The sequence below is a fragment of the Saimiri boliviensis genome, chromosome 1 (genome assembly GCF_048565385.1).
Source record: "Saimiri boliviensis isolate mSaiBol1 chromosome 1, mSaiBol1.pri, whole genome shotgun sequence".
In the NCBI taxonomy this organism is placed as follows: domain Eukaryota; kingdom Metazoa; phylum Chordata; class Mammalia; order Primates; family Cebidae; genus Saimiri; species Saimiri boliviensis.
In genome coordinates this window covers 127039142-127057527 of record NC_133449.1, presented here as the reverse complement: position 1 = coordinate 127057527, position 18386 = coordinate 127039142, and the positions used below count along the sequence as shown (strand labels likewise).

The window sequence follows — 18386 nt, the reverse complement described above, 5'->3', positions numbered from 1 at the left end:
CTACTTGGGAGGCTGAGGCAGGAGAATCCCTTGAACCTGGGAGGTGGAGGTTGCAGTGAGCCGAAATCACTTCAACCTGGGCAACAGGGCAAGACTCTGTCTAAAAAAAAAAAAAAAAAAAAAATGCAGTGCCCAGGGTGGGTGTGGAGGGAGTGGAGGGAAGGGGACCCAGAGAAGTGTAGTCCTCAAGAAATGCAAAGAAAAACTGCCATGGAGGGCCGGACGCGGTGGCTCACGCCTGTAATCCCAGCACTTTGGGAGGCCGAGGAGGGTGGATCACGAGGTCAAGAGATCGAGACCATCTTGACCAACATGGTGAAACCCCATCTCTACTAAAAATGCAAAAAATTAGCCGGACGTGGTGGCACATGCCTGTAATCCCAGCTACTTGGGAGGCTAAGACAGGAGAATTGCCTGAACCCAGGAGGTGGAGGTTGCGGTGAGCCGAGATCGCGCCATTGCACTCCAGCCTGCGTAACAAGAGCGAAACTCCGTCTCAAAAAAAAAAAAGAAAAACTGCCATGGAGAGGGAACCGTCTGGACCCAGAGTGCCATTCTGTTATGAGCAGTGCCAGGAAGGGGCCCCAGCTGTCGGCCTTCTGCTCACCTGTGCTGTGGGCCTGAGGCTGGCCTCCTACTGTGTTAGGAGGAAGGCTGGTAGGTTTCCATGGTCCTCTCCACTGCACCTCACACCCCCACCGAGTTTCCTCAGAGCCTCTAGATGTGATATTCACAACTAGTATTTATTTTTTGTTGGGGGGACAGAGTCTCACCCTGTCACCACGCTGGAGTGCGGTGGCTCAACTACAGGTGTGCGTCACCACACACAGCTAATTTTTGTATTTTTAGTAGAGATGGGGTTTTGTATTTTTAGTAGACCATGTTGGCCAGGATGATCTCGATCTCTTGACCTCGTGATCTGCCCACCTCAGCCTCCCAAAGTGCTGGGATTACAGGTGTGAGCCACTATGCCCGGCCCACAGCATTTCTTGAATGAAGATCCATTTCTATAAGAACCCACACAACCCTCATAAGGCAGGTGTTGTCAGGAGCCCATTTTACAGATAAGCAGGCCCCGAGAGGCTCAGTGGCTTTCCCCATCGTGTAGGCAGCTTGTGTGAATGTCAGAATCAGGGCATAAGCCAGCCTGACTCTGAAGCCTCTGACCTAACCAGCTCCAGCCCCTGTGCTGGTGCCCTCCCTTCTGGCCCCTTCTCTCCAACAAGCAGGTGGGCCAGCTTAGGGTCTCCTCCCTTCCTGAGCCCCCAGCCCTCCATGGAGGAGCATAGGACTTGGTGAGGGCCACCCCCCACCCCACCACCAGTGCCCCTCCGCTTCCAACCTGCCTCTCCTCAGACTCCTGTCTCATCCTTCCCCTATAACCTCTGACTTAGGGCTGACACATTGGCCACAGGCTGCGGTTTGGGTCTCATATTTCACCAAGTCTCTGAGAAAGCTGAGGAGTGAACCTCACCCTCACTCCCCAAGGAACTAGATCTCACCAGCCTCTGGTGGGAGTAGTGTGCTTGTCATGAGAAGAGGGAAAAGTGATTCAGAGCCTGGTAGAGGGGCCGTGGCAGACCACTTATACAGTTACATAGCCTGTTGACTGCTGTGTTCCCGCCAGGACTATGAACCCAGCATCCTGCTCACTTGGCACCTGGCATGTGATAAGTGCTGAGTGGACACCACCAGTCCGGGGAGCTACAAGGCAGTAGGCAGCACCTGGGCCCAGGCCCTTACAGCCTGCTTCCCTCCTTGCCACAGGCCCAGTACTGCAAGTGCTGGAAAGATCTGAAGAAGCAGGGTCAGGACAGCCCAGGGCTCCTGGCTCCAGCAGGAAGTGAATAGACTCAAGGAACTGGAAGAAGCAAAGAATCAAGGCCAGAGGAGGCCACATGCTGACCAGCCTGATGAAGCAAAAGCCGGCCACCGCCCCTGACCTGCGCTCCTCTTGGCAAGGGATGGGCCTCTGCCTGGCCCACCCCTCAGGCTTCCCTCCTCCTAGCCATCTCCTCTTCCCTAAGGCCTATGTCTCCATAGCTCTGGTTTCCCTGGGCCTCAGTCCTCCCCACCCTCCTTCCTCTCTCTCCCTGTCACTAATGTGAGGTTTCTTTGTGCACATTAAAGTCTTCTTTCAGCATCAGTGGTTTAGAAGACTTCCTTCAGTCCCTGTCCCGAGGGCTTGTGCCAACGTCCAGTCCCCTGATGCCTCTGCCTGTGTTCTGCTGGGTTCTCAGCTAGACAGTTACAGCACTGGGGCCCAGGCCCCGCCTGCAGCAGAGGGCTATCTGCAAGTCCCCAGGGAGGGGCATTGTTCCCTGCAGCCCACTGTGGCCCAAGAGCTGTCAGAAACCCAGGAACTGGACGTCTGTTTGGACCCAGTCTGGGACGGCTCCCCATTCCCCACCCCTGCTGAGGAGGACGCACAGAGTGAGATGTGGATCAGGGCTGTAATTACACTTAATTCCATTTAGTGCTGAGCTCTGAAATCAACTCCCCAGCCTCAGGAGTGGGGGCGGTTCAGAAGACACTTGGAGATGCTGTTTTTTGCTTTTCCTCTGGCTTGCCGCAGATGAGTTCATGGGACCTGATCCCTAATGGGGTGCTGGGTATCTTTGACCTGAATGAACCCCTTGAGAAGAGAGTGATCTCTTTGGACTCCAGGATGCCACTGGGTATCTACTTTGCCCACTCCTCTAACCCTGAGAATCCACGGTTAGTCCCTGGCGCCTCCTGACTGTTCCTGGGTGTGGATGGGGGTTTGCAGGGTACACAAGAGGTAGCTAGGCAGTGGCAGAGGATTGCCCTTGCCACTGGACTGTGCCCACTCCTCAACTCAACCCTGGCTGTCTGCCAAAGTGACTTCCCCATGGCGGCTGCGTACAACTCTGCTTTCATACATCCGTCTCTTTGGCTTTCATGTATGGGAATGGGGTGACCAGGCTAACTAGGAGAGAGACTCCCCTAAAATAAAGGACTTTCAGGCCAAGTAGCTCAATGTGCAGAGCCAAAGTGGAGCTCATCGCTTCCTGGGCCTGTTTCAGACACAGCTGCCCCCCTCAGCGTCCCCAGAATGCTAGGAGCTGGAGGCATCTATTATCCAGGGGCACAAGCACATGCAGGGCACAGTGCTGGGTACCACACAGGACGCCTTTCTGCCTAGCAGCCTTTGCCAAATGTGAGATGGAAGAAACCCTCGGCCAGGGTGCCTTCGATGCCAGGCAACCTGCGTGAGAGTTCTGGTTTCTCTTCCTGGCTGTGTCACGTGCCCTGTTGGCCAGGGGAACTACCAAAGCCCCAGCAGCAACAAGTCAGCCTCAGATCCTCCAATGAACTAGTGGAGACTGGTGAGCCAGCCTTCTTCACCTGCCCTCAGGGCTGCCTTGTGACCACACCAACACTACAGGCACGCATTGACAGTTCATCTGTAGCTATTCACTTTTCCCTGGAAACCTGGAAATCACCTTTGAAATTTCCCTTCTTTGTTTTTACTGCCAAGGGCAAAGAGGAAGTCGGGAGGCCAGAGAAGCTAAACCCCGGAGTTTCCAGTTTTCGAAGGTAGCCCTACCTGGCTCTGAAAAGGAGCTGAGCTGTCCATCAGCGTCGACAACTGGAGCCTTCTTCCCCAGTCCTGGCTGTTGTCCACTGACCCTCCTCTCCTACTCCCCAAACATACCCATCCCCAAGAGAGAAATAGATACCCAGGGGAGAGGAGGTGTCAGTGACGACTCAGTTCCTCCAGAGACCTGGCTGTAACCTGAGCAGAGGTGTGCACTGCAAGGTCGCCCAAGGGCACATGCTGTCCTTTGGGGTGTGTAATGGGCCCTCTCTAGGACTGGCTGGGAGCTGACCAGATCTTCTAAAACTAGTCTGGGATCAGTTAGAGATTCAGCCTCCCCAAGGCCAGATTTCCACAGTGGTGCTGGTAGTGTGACCACTTGCTCTCCAGATCTTTGACTTTTCCAAATCCCTAAGCCCTTGGGAAAAGGCTGGGGGATATCCTGATAGGAGCCACTGGAAAATCCGCATCCGGGGCTGTGATGACGGATGTTTTCCTGCTTCCTTTTGGTACTGGTGACAGGGAGGGGCTGGGAAGGGAAAGGAGTCCCAGGTGGGCAGCTTTGATAACTCTCCTTTGGAGGAAGTAGGGAGGGAGAGTCCTTTTCCCATGTCCCCAGTCACCTCGGTCCCCAGGCGCTCAGAAAGACCCTTGAAGGGTAGCTGACCCAAGCTTTCTCACTTCCTCATCTATGAGTTGACGGCAGTCCTGGCTGCCTTGGCAACCCACCAGGCACTGTCAGAGAACCCAGTGTGCACCCCGGGCCTCCCTCCTGCTGCCTAAGGAGTGCTGGCAGGTGAGTAGCTCAAGTGAAGGGCACTGTGACCCACAACCAACATCAAGAGATGGGGAAGGGGACTGGCTCTTCAGGAAAGACTCCTAGGTCTGGCCTGAGCTGCTAGGGGATCCTTGGAGACTCTTGAGAGGCGGTTAGCACCATTTCTTTGTCTTTCCTTGATTTGACCACAAGCAGTTGTCAAGACCTGAGTCCTAAAGGGTGGAATACCTTCCATAGAATTTACCAGGCCCTATGGAGACTAGCAAGGTACATGCACTTCCCACCTCCCCACCCCACCCCTATACCTGTATTAGTAATTTTTTTCTTAATTGAAGACCCAGAAATCCTTTTTTTCTACCAGTTGTACTTTCATTTAGAAGTATGCATCATGAGCAAACAGTCATGCAGGAAACTGTATCCTCTGGCCGCCCACCCACAGAAAGGGCCAGTGCTGGAATGGACAGAATATAGCAGAAGGTGCATGAAGGTGGAAAAGGGGAGGGAGCTGGGAGCTTATCCCCAAGAGCATTTGGGAGGAAAGGCTAATGGACTCTGTTAGCTGGAGGCTTCTACATCCCTGGGCCTCCAGAACCCAAATGCCTGCCGCTGCCCTGCCAGTGAAACCAAACCGGTTGCCTTTTCAAACTTTCCACCTTGGAGTCAGAGCCAGGGAGCTCAGGTCTCTCTACCTGGTAACCTTCACACCTAGAGGTGAGGGGATGGGGGAGGAGTATTGAAGGGGAGGAGAAACAGCAGGAAATGGAGCACTGTCAGGATAGATGGTGACTTCGTGGAAACACAGAATTAGGAGTCCCAAGACCTGATTTAAAAATCTGACCTTTCCAGTCTGGGCAGCATAGTGTGATGGCATGCACCTGTAGTCTTGGGAGGCTGAGGTGGGAGAACCACTTGAGCCCAGAAGTTCCAGGTGACATTGTTTCTTTCTCTCTCTCTGTTTTTTTTTTTTTTTTTTTTTTTTTTTCCTGAGACTACGTCCCATTGTCACCCAGGCTAGAGTGTAGTGGTGCAATCTCAGCTTACTGCAACCTCCGCATCCTGAGGTTCAAGTGATTCTTCTGCCTCAGCCTCTTGAGTAGCTGGGATTACTGGCGTGCACCACCCTGGCTAATTTTTGTATTTTTAGTAAAGACAGGGTTTCACCATGTTGGCCAGTCTGGTCTCAAACTCCAAACCTCAGATCCGCCCACCTCGGCCTCTCAAAGTGCTGGGATTACAGAAGGGAGCCATTGCACCCAGCCAAGACCCTGTTTCTTTCTTTTTTATTTTTAAAACCCTATTTCTAAAAAAAAAAAAAAAAAAAAAATCTGACCTTTCTAATTATCTACATGACTTGGGCCAGTTGTTTAACCCTTCTGACAGATCTCCAAAAGGGGAGCAACAATACTTAATTTCCTTCTTTTGCGGAGGCAGGGTCTTGCTCTATAGCCTGGAGTGCAATGGCACAATCACTGCTTACTGCAGCCTCAACCTTCTGGACTCAAGCGACCCTCCCACCTCAGCCTCCACGTGCTTGCTACCATGCCCTGCTAGTTTTTTTTTGTTTTGTTTTGTTTTGTTTTGTTTTAATGTTGGGGCTGGGTGTGATGGCTAACGCCTGTAATCCCAACACTTAGGGAGGCTAAGGCGGGCAGATCACCTGAGGTCAGGAGTTTGAGACCTGCCTGACCAACATGGCGAAGTCCTATCTCTACTAAAAATACAAAAGATAGGTGGGCTACTGGGGAGGCTGAGGCAGGAGACTCGCTTGAACCCAGGAGGCAGAGGTTGCAGTGAGCCGAGATCATGCAACAACAGATCTGGTGACAGAGTGAGACTCTGTATAAAAAAAAAAAATTTTTTTTTTTTTTGTAGAGACAGGGTCTCAGTATGTTTCCTGGCTGATCTTGAACTCCTGGGCTCAAGTGATCCTCCCATCTCAGCCTCCCAAAACACTTACTTTTTAAAGGGTGATCATAGGGTGGAGTAAGAAAATGTCTATCAAGGCAAGTTGCAAAAGTCTAAAATACTGGACACAAGTGAGAGCACTCAGTTCCCTCCCCGCCATCCGCATGAATAGACATGGGGTCTCTAATCAGCACGAGGGATGGCACACCTTCTCCCTCCTTGTCAGCTGAAGCAGGAGGCCTTCCCTGCCCAGCCCATGGTCATTATTTCCAGCATCTCCAAGGCCACAGCTTTTTTTTTTTTTTTTTTTTTTTTTCCCCTAGTGGAAAAGAGCTGGGAAACGTGGCTTTGGCCAGCAAGGGAGAAGGGGCCTTTATGTGTACCAGCAAAGACCCAATTGTTACTGAAACCAAACTGGGCTGCTTTTCTCAATTATCTCCACTACTCTTCTGGTACCTACTTTTCAGATGCCAACCCAGAACAAAAGCTGCTGTCGGACTGATTTATGATCCAGATCTGCTGACGCGGCCTGAAGTGTTCCTCCCCTCCAGGACTGCACCTGGGCTTAAAGGTACCTCCAAGCCTCAGGGCCTCAAGTCCCTTCACCTCTGCCTTTTGCCCCTAGCCAGGAGGTAGCATCTATCTCCAGGTGCCCGTGGAGTGTCCTCCGTGAGGACCACCTCTTCTGACCACCTGCCCAGCTCAGAGGACCAGCTGGCAGAGAGGACGCTGCACTGCCCATGAGGCCAGAGCTACAAGTTGCTTCTAGGAGTGGCTGTGGGCGGAGGCTGGCCGTTCTGAAGGTGGCTGGCGGTGGTTCTGAAGCGTGGCTCCCCCCTACCCCTTTAATCTGAACAGTCAGGTTCATGCCACTTGTTAATTAGCTTTCGGTGGCACCAGGAGTCATTTTCTGGGGATAGGCACTTTGGCCGAAGTGTGAGAAGAAGGGGCAGATCCTCTCTGTTGATTTAAGGGTCTTCCTGGCTGGTGAAGCCCCTTCCAGACTTGAGGGCAGGGACCAGCGGTCCTCCGGGCTCAGAAGCGGGAAGAATTGGGAGCCAAAACGCAGACCCCTCTGGTCAGCCCCAAGAGAAGCCTCGGTTTCCCCAGTGCGCCTTCCCCGGCACTCGCCTCGAGGTGGCTCGCCCGCGTTCGTTCCTGCAACTGCAGGGTCGGGAGCCCCTCTCCCGAGCCCAGCCCGCCGGGGGTCTTCCGGGGACACTTCGGAAAGACCTGGTGAGTGTGATTACCCCGCGGCCATACCCAGAGTCCCTCCGCCGCCCCATCTCCCTCCGGGCACTGTGGCGCAGCCCGCGACTCCGAGCACTGGGGCGGCTGGGCACCCGGAGGGGCAGAGGTCCGAGCCCCGGGGCGGAGAACGGGCGGGTCCAAGGGTCGCAGCGGGTCGCAGCCCCCTCCTGAGCTAGCCTTCGCGTCCCGCCCCCGGCCTCCGCTGGACACCCCCCCAACCAGCCTGACGTCAAAGGGAAGGGGGCGGAGAACCGTGGTCGCGCTGGAGAAAGAGCAGGCGCCCGCCGAGGTGGCGCGGGGAGCCCGAGCCCAGGGGCGCGGAGCCGGGCGGGGACCGTGGGGCGGTGGCAAAGGGGCCGCGGAGGTCTGGCGGGCGCGCGCGGGCAGGGGCGGACCGCGGTCGGAGCCGAACGCGAGGGCGGCGCCCGGGGACTGGAGCTGCGCGCAAGAGGTAAGCGAGGCCGGGCTTGCGTGGGGCGGGGGACGCGGGGCCCCGGAGCCGCCGCTTTGTCCCTTTGCTCAGGCAGGGGCTGCGGGACGCGGGAGGGATAGGGGCTGGGGCGCAGGGAGCCGCGGCGGCGGAGACGGCTGTCCGCGGGGATCCTTCTTGCGCCCTCCGCGGCAACCTCGCGGGGTCTCGGGAGTGGGACGCACAGCGCCTGCAGCCTCACAGCCCCGGGGCCGGAGGGGCGCGCCAGCGAGGGGCCACGGGCAGTGAGGGTTCCTCGCGCGGTCCGGTCCGCAGCCGGGATCCTCGCCAGGCTCCTGGACTGCCCTCGGCACTCCCACCCCTATGGAAAGTTTGGGGCGGGCTTGGAGCAAGGCCGATGTTGTGGGATCGGATTTCCCTGCCGCGGCCCCCCGCCCGCCCGCCCGTTCCGCTGGGGAGGCGGGTTGTCCCGGAAAGCCAGGCCCCCGGGCCAAGCCGTCCCCAGCTTGAGCGCTCGCCCTGCAGGGAGCGCCGCCGTCCACGGCTGGCCCCTCCGGGTGGGCGAGGGTGCGGAGCGCCCCGCCTCGAGTCCGCACCCCTCCCCCAAGCCCCCCGGCTGCCCGTTTCCTCACCCTGTGGGGGAGTTGCGGGTGCGGGCACCGCTGCCCGGCGGATCCTCGGAGCACGCCACGGGGTGCGGCCCGAGTCTCGGGTAAGGAGCCGAGATGGGGCCGGGGGCGTTTTGCTGGGCTGGTTGGGGGCGCAGCCCCCACCACCCGCCCTCCCGCGCCGGGGCTCTGGGCCGACAGGGGGCGTCTGCAGGCCGGGCTCGCCACGCTCCCCGCGCCGACGCTTTGTTTGCGTTCAAATCCCTGGAGCTGGGGGAGGGGAGAACCTGGGGGGACCCGGGACGGTGTCTTGGCGGGGACCCTTTGTTTGGGGGTGAGAAGGTCCCTAGTTTCTGCGTCTCCGCCCCTGGCAAGGGAAGGCTGGAACTGAGGAAGCCAATCCCGCTGGCCCGCCCAGGCCAGGGTCCCTGGGGCGCAGTCCCCGAGTTGGGAAGGTTCGTCAGAGCCTCGGGAGCGCAGCGGGCGCCGGCCTTGCGCGACGCGTCGCCCGCGGCCTGGGAGGAACGCCCTCGGTCCCCGCCCCTGCCTCCCCCCGCCACCTGCCCGCGCCGCCAGAGTCCCCGATTCGACCCAAGCTCGGTCTCCCTGCCGCCCCTCCGCCAAAGGGCTGGTGTCTCGGAGGAGGCAGTGCGAGGACAGGATGAGGCCCTGGTCATTTCCACGCCCATCCCACCCACTTCCTGCCTCCCTCTTGGGCAACAAAGGGGCCTCGGGAAGCTGGGCCCCTTCGCTCCCGGCCTTGCTCCCACTCCTGCCCTGCTGATGTGGAACGGGGTTTGGGGTTCTGCCGAGCTATTGTCTGCGCTGGGGGAGGGGACAGACCGGGACCGGGACCTCCGCTTGCTGCCATCCCTACCAGGTCCCTCTGTGGGGTTTTCCTGACCGCCTACCCCATCCCTTGCCCCTCGCCGCCCTAAGGAGTTTTCCTCCCAGAATTGGGTGTCGGGGGTGGTGGGGAGGCGCCGGAGCCCCAGTGGCTGCAAGGCCTGCTGCTTGAGGTTCTTTTAAGAAACTCAAACCTCTTAGTCCTGAGGGTGTGTGTTGGGGGGTCACCTTATTATTTATCAAATTACTTCCTGTCGGGAAGGGGGAGTGGGGGCTCTGGAGGCCAGGGAGGGCTTCCCAGAGCCTACTTAGCCTTCAGCTGACTCAGCTCCTCCCTGCTTCCCAGGGAGGCTTGTGGTCTTTTAGGGGCTGAGAGGGCAGGGGCCAAGTGTGGGGACTTAGGTCCACCTCTGAAGAGAAGAGGAAGAAGGGCACCCGGGGCTCCTGGAGAGGCTTGATGAGGAGTCCTGTGGCCTCTCCTGCTGCGGGCCCCTCTGGTTTGCTTTCTCTGGCCCGAATTCTGACCATTTCTTTTCCCTCAGCAGGACGGCTGGCCTGGAGCTCAGAGCCAGGGTGTGTGCCATGGCCCCACATTGGGCTGTCTGGCTGCTGGCAGCAGGGCTGTGGGGCCTGGGCATCGGGGCTGAGGTGTGGTGGAACCTTGTGCCGCGGAAAACAGTGTTTTCTGGGGGTGAGTGCCTGGAGGGGTGTGGAGGAAGGTGGGGACAGGCTGCTGAGAAGTTGCCCCCATAGTGTGCTGGCTTTATTCTGATGTGTGTGGCACAGCTTTCTAAGAAACACGAGTGACCCCAGGGGCCCAGAACGGGCAGTGGAGGTTGGGACTTGTGATTAGCCTCCTCTGGAGGAGCTCTGTCCAATTCCCCACCCCAGACTGCCGGCCCAAGTGTGCGAGGGAGAGCCCTGTGCCTCACTTTCCCCTGCCTCTCTTCTTGAATTGTCACTAGTGCTGGGAGCCTAAAGAGAAACCAGAACCAGGATAGATATAAACTGGAGGCTTGCTCCCCAGGACCCCCTAAGACCTCCTCCTGCCAGGTACTCATCATGCCCTCTGGTGGCCCTGGAAGGGTGTGTGTATATGCAGGAGCTCACATGGTTGCCAGGGCACAGCAAGGACCTGTTAGTGCCCATGTGCACACACCTGTGTGAAAGGTGATGTCAGGTGTTTGTATCAGCTGTGCGCTCTGGGGACCTGGGATGAGCTCACCTCCCACAGGCTCCACTCAGGTGCCTATGAAGCCCTACCATGCCAGCCTGTGTCTGGATCCATTGTTGCCTCCAAAGACTAAGGCTGGTTTGGGGGGACCCTGAAGACAGGTCAGCAGCTATATTTGGCAGCTGATGTAGGAATCACGTGTCTATGTAAATGTCGTGGTGCCCTGGATGCTGGATGGCAGCAAGATTTCCCAGGCCCCAGCCCCATCTCCGGTCCCTGATCCTCTGGTTTCTCTGGACCTCCCTGGCCTGGATCACAGCCAGGCTCCCCTCCTTCCATCCCTGCCTGTCCTAGTGGCCTGCTGTGCTCATATCTCTGGCAGCCTGGATTGGGGTTCTGCTGGAGTGAAAGGTTTCCTGAGGTAGGGAGTACTCATAGCCATCTGTGGCTCCTGCCCTGCTGGACTCTGATAGAGGCAGTGGGCAGCAGGGCAAAGAAGGAAGCAGCGGGCAAGGAAGCGAGGGTGGGGTGGGGGTGCCAAGCCCTGTGGCTGGAGGTGCCATTGACCCTCAGAGCAAGAGCTCTGGCCGGAAGCTGTGGCAGAGATATCCTTCCTTCCTCCCAGCAGCCTGGATTTGCCTCCTCCCAGGCTGGGAAAGGCCAGGGAGGCCTGGGTGGAGCTGTCAGGGCCAAAGACTATTTCAAAAGTGTCCTTTGTCAGGGGGTTTGGCTGGCATCTGCTTATGGCATGGGGTGCTGGCTGTAGTGTGGGGAACTGGGGTATGAGGCCCAGGAGACTGTTACATGGAGGAAGACTGAGGGGTGTCTTGAGCCCCAGGAGCCCTGCCCATCAGCGGCCATGCTTACCCCTGCAGAACTGGCCACAGTGGTGCGGCGGTTCTCCCAGACGGGCATCCAGGACTTCCTGACACTGACGCTGACGGAGCAGACTGGGCTTCTGTACGTGGGGGCCCGTGAGGCCCTGTTTGCCTTCAGCATGGAGGCCCTGGAGCTGCAAGGAGCGGTGAGAGGTGGGGCAGCGGGAGGCAGTCAGGCCTTAAAGAGGGCAGAACTCAGAGGGCTTGTGCTTAGCCAGGTGGTCCCTCAGCCTGGCTGCCCCCACAAAAGTGCTGCTGGGCATCCAGGGCCTGCCCTCTGGTCGGGGTCAGCATGTGGCCTTCCTCTTCTCTCTGGCACCTACTGGATTCTATGTAGTGGGGCGGTTGGGGGCTTCTGTTCTGTACTGAAAGAAGCACCCAGAGAATGGAGACGTGCCTCTGCACTGGGTATCCCTGTGTTGCTGCTGCAGGCTGTGCTTGTGATGTGTGCTCAATCCATACCTGTGATGAGGCTGATGTCCTCTTTCCTGTCCTCAGATCTCCTGGGAGGCCCCCGTGGAGAAGAAGACTGAGTGTATGCAGAAAGGGAAGAACAACCAGGTGGGTGCTTGGACGCGGTTCCTGGTGCTGCCTTCGCCCCAGGGTGTCTCCGCCCATTTCCAGCCTTGGTGCTTTCACTAACCGGACTCCTTTCTGCCCCTAGACTGAGTGCTTCAACTTCATCCGCTTCCTGCAGCCCTACAATGCCTCCCACCTGTACGTCTGTGGCACCTATGCCTTCCAGCCCAAGTGCACCTACATTGTGAGTGCTGCCCTCTCCGCTTGGTGTCCCCAGCCCCCCTCCCTCCTCGCCCTTCTTTGGACTCTTGGATGTGGCCCAAAGGGCTCTGCTCTTGAGCATCTCCTCATCACCTCTCTCCCGGTTCCTAGGACATGCTCACCTTCACTTTGGAGCGTGGACAGATTGAGGATGGGAGGGGGAAGTGTCCCTATGACCCAGCTAAAGGCCACACTGGCCTCCTTGTGGGTGAGTGGCTGCCCCCCCCCCATGCAGGCTGGACGAGTCCTTGGGGCTTGGTTCCACTTTGGGCTGTGTTGGCCAGATGTGTCCATACCTCATGTGTGGCCTGGCTGACCTCTGTCTCCCATAGATGGTGAGCTGTACTCGGCCACACTCAACAACTTCCTGGGCACAGAGCCCATTATCCTGCGTAACATGGGGCCCCACCACCCTATGAAGACAGAGTACCTGGCCTTTTGGCTCAACGGTGAGCCCCCGGGCACCTGAGGGAGCTGTGGGTGGGAGGCTTCCTGAGGCCCAGCCCCTCCCTGCTGACCTCCTTCCCTTCCCACAGAACCTCACTTTGTAGGCTCTGCTTACATACCTGAGAGTGTGGGCAGCTTCACAGGGGACGACGACAAGGTCTACTTCTTCTTCAGGGAGAGGGCAGTGGAGTATGACTGCTATGCTGAGCAGGTGGTGGCTCGCGTGGCCCGTGTCTGCAAGGTATCGAGTCTCATAGCGGTGGGCCCTGGGAGCCCTGCTGGCCTGGCCGGGCTGACTGGCAATGTCCCCTTGCTGTCTGTCAGGGCGATATGGGGGGTGCACGGACCCTGCAGAAGAAGTGGACCACGTTCCTGAAGGCACGGCTGGCATGCTCTGCCCCAGACTGGCAGCTCTACTTCAACCAGCTGCAGGCAATGCACACCCTGCAGGACACCTCTTGGCATAACACCACCTTCTTTGGGGTTTTTAAGGCGCAATGGTGAGTTGGCCAGGCTCCTGCAGAGTGGGGAGGACCTGGGATTCAGGTCAGAGATGGTATATGGGTGAGAGCCTGGACCAGGCTTCGGGGGCAGTCCAGGAAGCCAGGTGTCCAGAAGCCAAGGGGAATGCTGGCACCTGCCCCTTTCAGAGCTGCCTGCAAAGGGGCAGAGCCCCACGCCAGGTTGTACTTTTGAGCTGCCAGTGCATTCTGGTGCCCATGGCCGGTTTTTGCCAGGCTCTGCCTTTCTGCTGCTTGCCCTGAGCTGGGGTGGGAAGGATAAAGTAGGTACCTGACCCTGGGGCTCCCTCTTGCTGCAACAGGGGTGACATGTACCTGTCGGCCGTCTGTGAGTATCAGTTGGAAGAGATCCAGCGGGTGTTTGAGGGCCCCTACAAGGAGTACCATGAGGAAGCCCAGAAGTGGGACCGCTATACCGACCCTGTGCCCAGCCCTCGGCCTGGCTCGGTGAGTGCCGGGGTAGGGATGCGTCTCCCCACCCAGCTGTGATGCCATCCCTTCCTGCTGATGGCTTGACCCCCACATCCTACCCCCAGTGCATCAATAACTGGCACCGGCACCACGGCTACACTAGCTCCCTGGAGCTACCCGACAACATCCTCAACTTCGTCAAGAAGCACCCGCTGTTGGAGGAGCAGGTGAGGCCTCGGTGGAGGCGCCCCCTGCTCGTGAAGAAGGGCACCAACTTCACCCATTTGGTGGCTGACCGGGTTACAGGGCTTGATGGAGCTACCTATACAGTGCTGTTCATTGGCACAGGTGGGTGCATGGGTATGCAGGCATGGCTACTCGAGACTGGGCGGAAGCCTGTGTGCCCAGGGCAAGGAGATCTGGAGCTGCCCCAGAGCCTTGTGCCCTCTCATTCATACCTTCCTTTCCCCTCTGCACCCCCCAGGAGACGGCTGGCTGCTCAAGGCCGTGAGCCTGGGGCCCTGGGTTCACCTGATTGAGGAGCTGCAGCTGTTTGACCAGGAGCCAATGAGAAGCCTGGTTCTGTCTCAGAGCAAGGTAGTAAGTTGGGCCCCATCTGCCACTGCCTCCAGCACTGTCCCATCTCACTCTGTCTGCCTCCCTCTCCCAGTTGGGCATATGTGCTTGACCAGTGCAGAGGTAGGGACACAGATAAGCATGCATGCACACCTTGCCTACCTTGGGGTGGGTTCCTGGAAACGAGAATGAAAACAGAACAGAGTCTGCGCTGCACAGGGCCATCATATATAGCCAGGTCGCGGGGCCAGGGGCCACACTCCCAGCATCAAGCCTTGGCAGCTGTTCCCATGTTTCCTTCAGACCCTCCATCCAAGCTTTGCTGTGGTTCTGGCTCTGGCCTCTTGCCTGACCATGCCCCTGTGACCAGACCTCCCAGGCTGTGAGATGTTTATGATGCCCTCACCATGGTGGTTTCCTTCCAGTCCCCAGTTGCTCTCTGGTCCCAACCCTCCATTTCTGTGACCATTTCCCTCAAGTGCTTGCATTATACCCTTGTGCAATAAATACTCTTTTTTTTTTTTTTTTTTTTTTTTTTTTTTTTTTTTTTTTTTTTTTTTTTGAGACGGAGTTTCGCTCTTGTTACCCAGGCTGGAGTGCAATGGCGCGATCTCGGCTCACCGCAACCTCCGCCTCCTGGGCTCAGGCAATTCTCCTGCCTCAGCCTCCTGAGTAGCTGGGATTACAGGCACGTGCCACCATGCCCAGCTAATTTTTTGTATCTTTAGTAGAGACGGGGTTTCACCATGTTGACCAGGATGGTCTCGATCTCTCAACCTCGTGATCCACCCGCCTCAGCCTCCCAAAGTGCTGGGATTACAGGCTTGAGCCACCGCGCCCGGCTATAAATACTCTTTTTAAAAGGTTTTTTTTTTTTCTGAGACAGAGTCTCACTCTGTCACCCAGGCTGGAGTGCGATGGTGTAATCTTCGCTCATGCAACCTCCACCTCCCAGGTTGAAGCTATTCTCCTACTTCAGCCTCCCATGTAACTGGGACTAGAGGCATGTGCCGCCAAACCCAGGTAATTTTTGTGTTTTTAGTACAGACAAGGTTTCACCATGTTGGCCAGGCTGGTCTTGAACTCCTGACCTCAAGTGATCCACCCAGCTCATCCTCCCAAAGTGCTGGGATTACAGGCATGAGCCGCTGTGCCCCACTGCCTTGTGAAATACTCTTGTTTCATGTTTGCCGCACCTCCTGAACTTTGATTTGTTTGCCTTTTACCAACTATTGTGAATCAAAATTGTCCCCCAGAACATGGAATAATGGCAGAAAGTGTGTGATTGAATAAACACACAGATCGGCATCCACCATTGAAATGGGAAAACACCTTATGTTCTACTGCTGCTGTTGAGGGCTCATGGGCCTTGGGAGAAATGTATTTCCTGCACTAAGTGTGTGAGTGAGTGTGATTCTACTTTTTGGCCTCGCAGCCCCATCATCCTTTTCTAATCAGGTCACATCTGTAAGGGGCTTAGGATTGCGCCTGGCCTGTGTAAGCCCTCTGAGTTCTGTGGTTCTTAGATTTCCCTCTTCAGCACTATAGCTCTGCCTTGTTCCTCCTCCTGCCACCCCATCCTGTGCCCCCTGTAGAAGTCAAAGCTGCCCCCACGCTGCGTTCTGGTCCCGCTGCCCCTCCTGCGGTGTGGCCCTGGCTGACCCCCGCCTCCTGCGCCCCGCTTCTCTCGCAGAAGCTGCTCTTTGCTGGCTCCCGCTCTCAGCTGGTGCAGCTGCCCCTGGCCAACTGCATGAAGTACCGGTCCTGTGCAGACTGTGTCCTCGCCCGAGACCCCTATTGCGCCTGGAGCGTCAACACCAGCCGCTGTGTGGCCGTGGATGGCCACTCTGGGTGAGTCGGGCTCTGCATAGGCCAGGACCAGGAGGGACTCAGGGTGGTGGGAGCCAGGCTGCTGATGTACCCTACATTCCCTACCAGTTCCCTGCTGATCCAGCATGTCATGATCTCGGACACCTCAGGCGTCTGTAACCTCCGTGGCAGTAAGAAAGGTGAGCTTTTATATTGCCCTTGCATTGGGCTGTGCCCTGGGCCAGAGCCAGAGTTTCTGTTCTCCTCTTCCCCAGACCTGGTTTCCTGCACTAACCCTCACTCTCTTTTCTCCGCCACTACAGTCAGGCCTACTCCCAAAAACATCACGGTGGTGGCAGGCACAGACCTGGTGCTGCCCTGCCACCTCTCCTCCAACTTGGCCCGTGCACGCTGGACCTTTGGGGGCCGGGACCTGCCTGCGGAACATCCCGGCTCCTTCCTCTACGATGCCCGGCTCCAGGCCCTAGTTGTGATGGCCGCCCAGCCCCGCCACGCTGGGGCCTACCACTGCTTTTCGGAGGAACAGGGGGAGCGGCTGGCTGCTGAAGGCTACCTTGTGGCTGTTGTGGCAGGTCCATCAGTGACCTTGGAGGCCCGGGCTCCCCTGGAAAATCTGGGGCTGGTGTGGCTGGCGGTGGTGGCCCTGGGAGCCGTGTGCCTGGTGCTGCTGCTGCTGGTGCTGTCACTGCGCCGGCGGCTGCGGGAAGAGCTGGAGAAAGGGGCCAAGGCTGCTGAGAGGACCCTGGTGTACCCTCTGGAGCTGCCCAAGGAGCCCACCAGTCCTCCCTTCCGGCCCTGTCCTGAACCAGATGAGAAACTTTGGGATCCTGTCGGTTACTACTATTCAGATGGCTCCCTTAAGATAGTGCCTGGGCATGCCCGGTGCCAGCCTGGTGGGGGGCCCCCTTCACCACCTCCAGGCATCCCAGGCCAGCCTCTGCCTTCTCCAACTCGGCTTCACCTGGGGGGTGGGCGGAACTCTAATGCCAATGGTTACGTACGCTTACAACTAGGAGGGGAGGACCGGGGAGGGCTCGGGCACCCCCTGCCCGAGCTTGCGGATGAACTGAGACGCAAACTGCAGCAACGCCAGACACTGCCCGACTCCAACCCCGAGGAGTCATCAGTATGAGGGGAACCCCCACCGCGTCAGCGGCAAGCGTGGGAGGTGCAGCTCCTACTTTTGCACAGGCACCAGCTACCTCAGGGACATGGCACGGGCGCCTGCTCTGTCTGGGACAGACACTGCCCAGCACCCACCCGGCCATGAGGACCTGCTCTGCTCAGCACGGGCACTGCCACTTGGTGTGGCTCACCAGGGCACCAGCCTCGCAGAAGGCATCTTCCTCCTCTCTGTGAATCACGGACACGCGGGACCCCAGCCGCCAAAACTTTTTAAGGCAGAAGTTTCAAGATGTGGGTGTGTTTGTCTGTATTTGCACGTGTGTTTGTGTGTATGTGTGTGTGTGTGTGTGCACGTGTGTGCGTGCTGCAGCATAGCCTTCCTGTTTCTGTCAAGTCTTCCCTTGGCCTGGGTCCTCCTGGTGAGTCATTGGAGCTATGAAGGGGAAGGGGTCGGATCACTTTGCCTCTCCTACCCCCACTGTCCCGAGTGTCGGGCAGCAGTGTACATATGGGGGTGGGCAGGGTGCTGTGCCCCTTCACGGGGAGTTCAGGGCTCGGGGTGGGCCTAGTCCTGCTCCTAGGGCTGTGAATGTTTTCAGGGTGGGGGGAGGGCGATGAAGCCTCCTGTGTGTTTGGGGGGAAGGGTGGGTTCAGTGGTATTTTATACTTGCCCTCTTCCTGTACAGGGCTGAGAAAGGCTGTGTGAGGGGAGAGAAGAAAGAGGGTGGGCCTGCTGTGGACATTGGCATACCCTCTTCCAGCCCTAGGAGGAGGGCCTCCTAACGGTGTAACTTATTGTGTCCCCGCGTATTTATTTGTTGTAAATATTTGAGTATTTTTATATTGACAAATAAAAATGGAGAAAATGAAACGATTACTGTGATGAGCTAAAGCCTTTCTGGGCTAAAACATTTGGGCTAAAACCTTTCTGGGTGCCAAGAGGGAAGGCTCTTTGGGTAAAGGGAAGCTGGACTGGGCCTCCCCCACAGTCCAGGGCAGCCACCTCTTTTGTGGTCTCTGCCTGTGGGAGAGGACAGCCCAGCTCCAGTGTTTTCCCACAGTGGTAGCTGTGGGGCTGGGAACCAGACATGGCCACAGCCCCTTGGGAGCCAGCCTTGGCTTCTGGCCAGAGGGAGAAGTCAGGGCACTGGGAGTCCAGGGGAGAGGTGGAGTGGGAGCGGGGGCGCCTTCCCAGAACTCAGGATGGTTAGTGGGAGTGAGGGGGCCAAAGGAGGGCAAGGTTGTGGAGATGGGAGAGTTGCTT

At 57.7% G+C, this 18386-nt stretch overlaps 2 protein-coding genes across 7 annotated transcripts in view; both read left to right on the top strand.

Moving 5' to 3' along the window:
• FAM178B (family with sequence similarity 178 member B) overlaps positions 1 to 2135 on the top strand; it is a 118597-nt gene extending 116462 nt beyond the window's left edge. The window contains 1 exon segment of the mRNA XM_010352038.3: positions 1768 to 2135. Within this exon segment, the coding sequence (XP_010350340.2) occupies positions 1768 to 1851 (84 nt within the window). The 3' untranslated portion in view covers positions 1852 to 2135.
• Positions 2136 to 7889: 5754 nt separating this feature from the next.
• On the top strand, positions 7890 to 17993 carry SEMA4C (semaphorin 4C). 6 transcript variants are annotated; one of them, XM_039475465.2, is made up of 15 exons: positions 7890 to 7947; positions 9926 to 10071; positions 11430 to 11578; positions 11931 to 11993; positions 12097 to 12195; positions 12324 to 12420; positions 12545 to 12661; positions 12749 to 12900; positions 12984 to 13159; positions 13483 to 13627; positions 13717 to 13939; positions 14076 to 14188; positions 15861 to 16018; positions 16106 to 16176; positions 16300 to 17993. In XM_039475465.2, exons 2-15 carry the CDS (start codon positions 9963 to 9965, stop codon positions 17127 to 17129), a joined length of 2502 nt encoding a protein of 833 aa, XP_039331399.1. In that variant the 5' UTR covers positions 7890 to 7947; positions 9926 to 9962; the 3' UTR covers positions 17130 to 17993. The 6 variants fall into 6 exon arrangements, with proteins under 6 accessions (XP_039331399.1, XP_074259855.1, XP_074259865.1 ...); XM_074403754.1 differs by having other exon boundaries at positions 16106 to 17993; XM_074403764.1 differs by having other exon boundaries at positions 9923 to 10071; positions 16106 to 17993.
• The last annotated feature ends 393 nt before the right edge of the window (positions 17994 to 18386 follow it).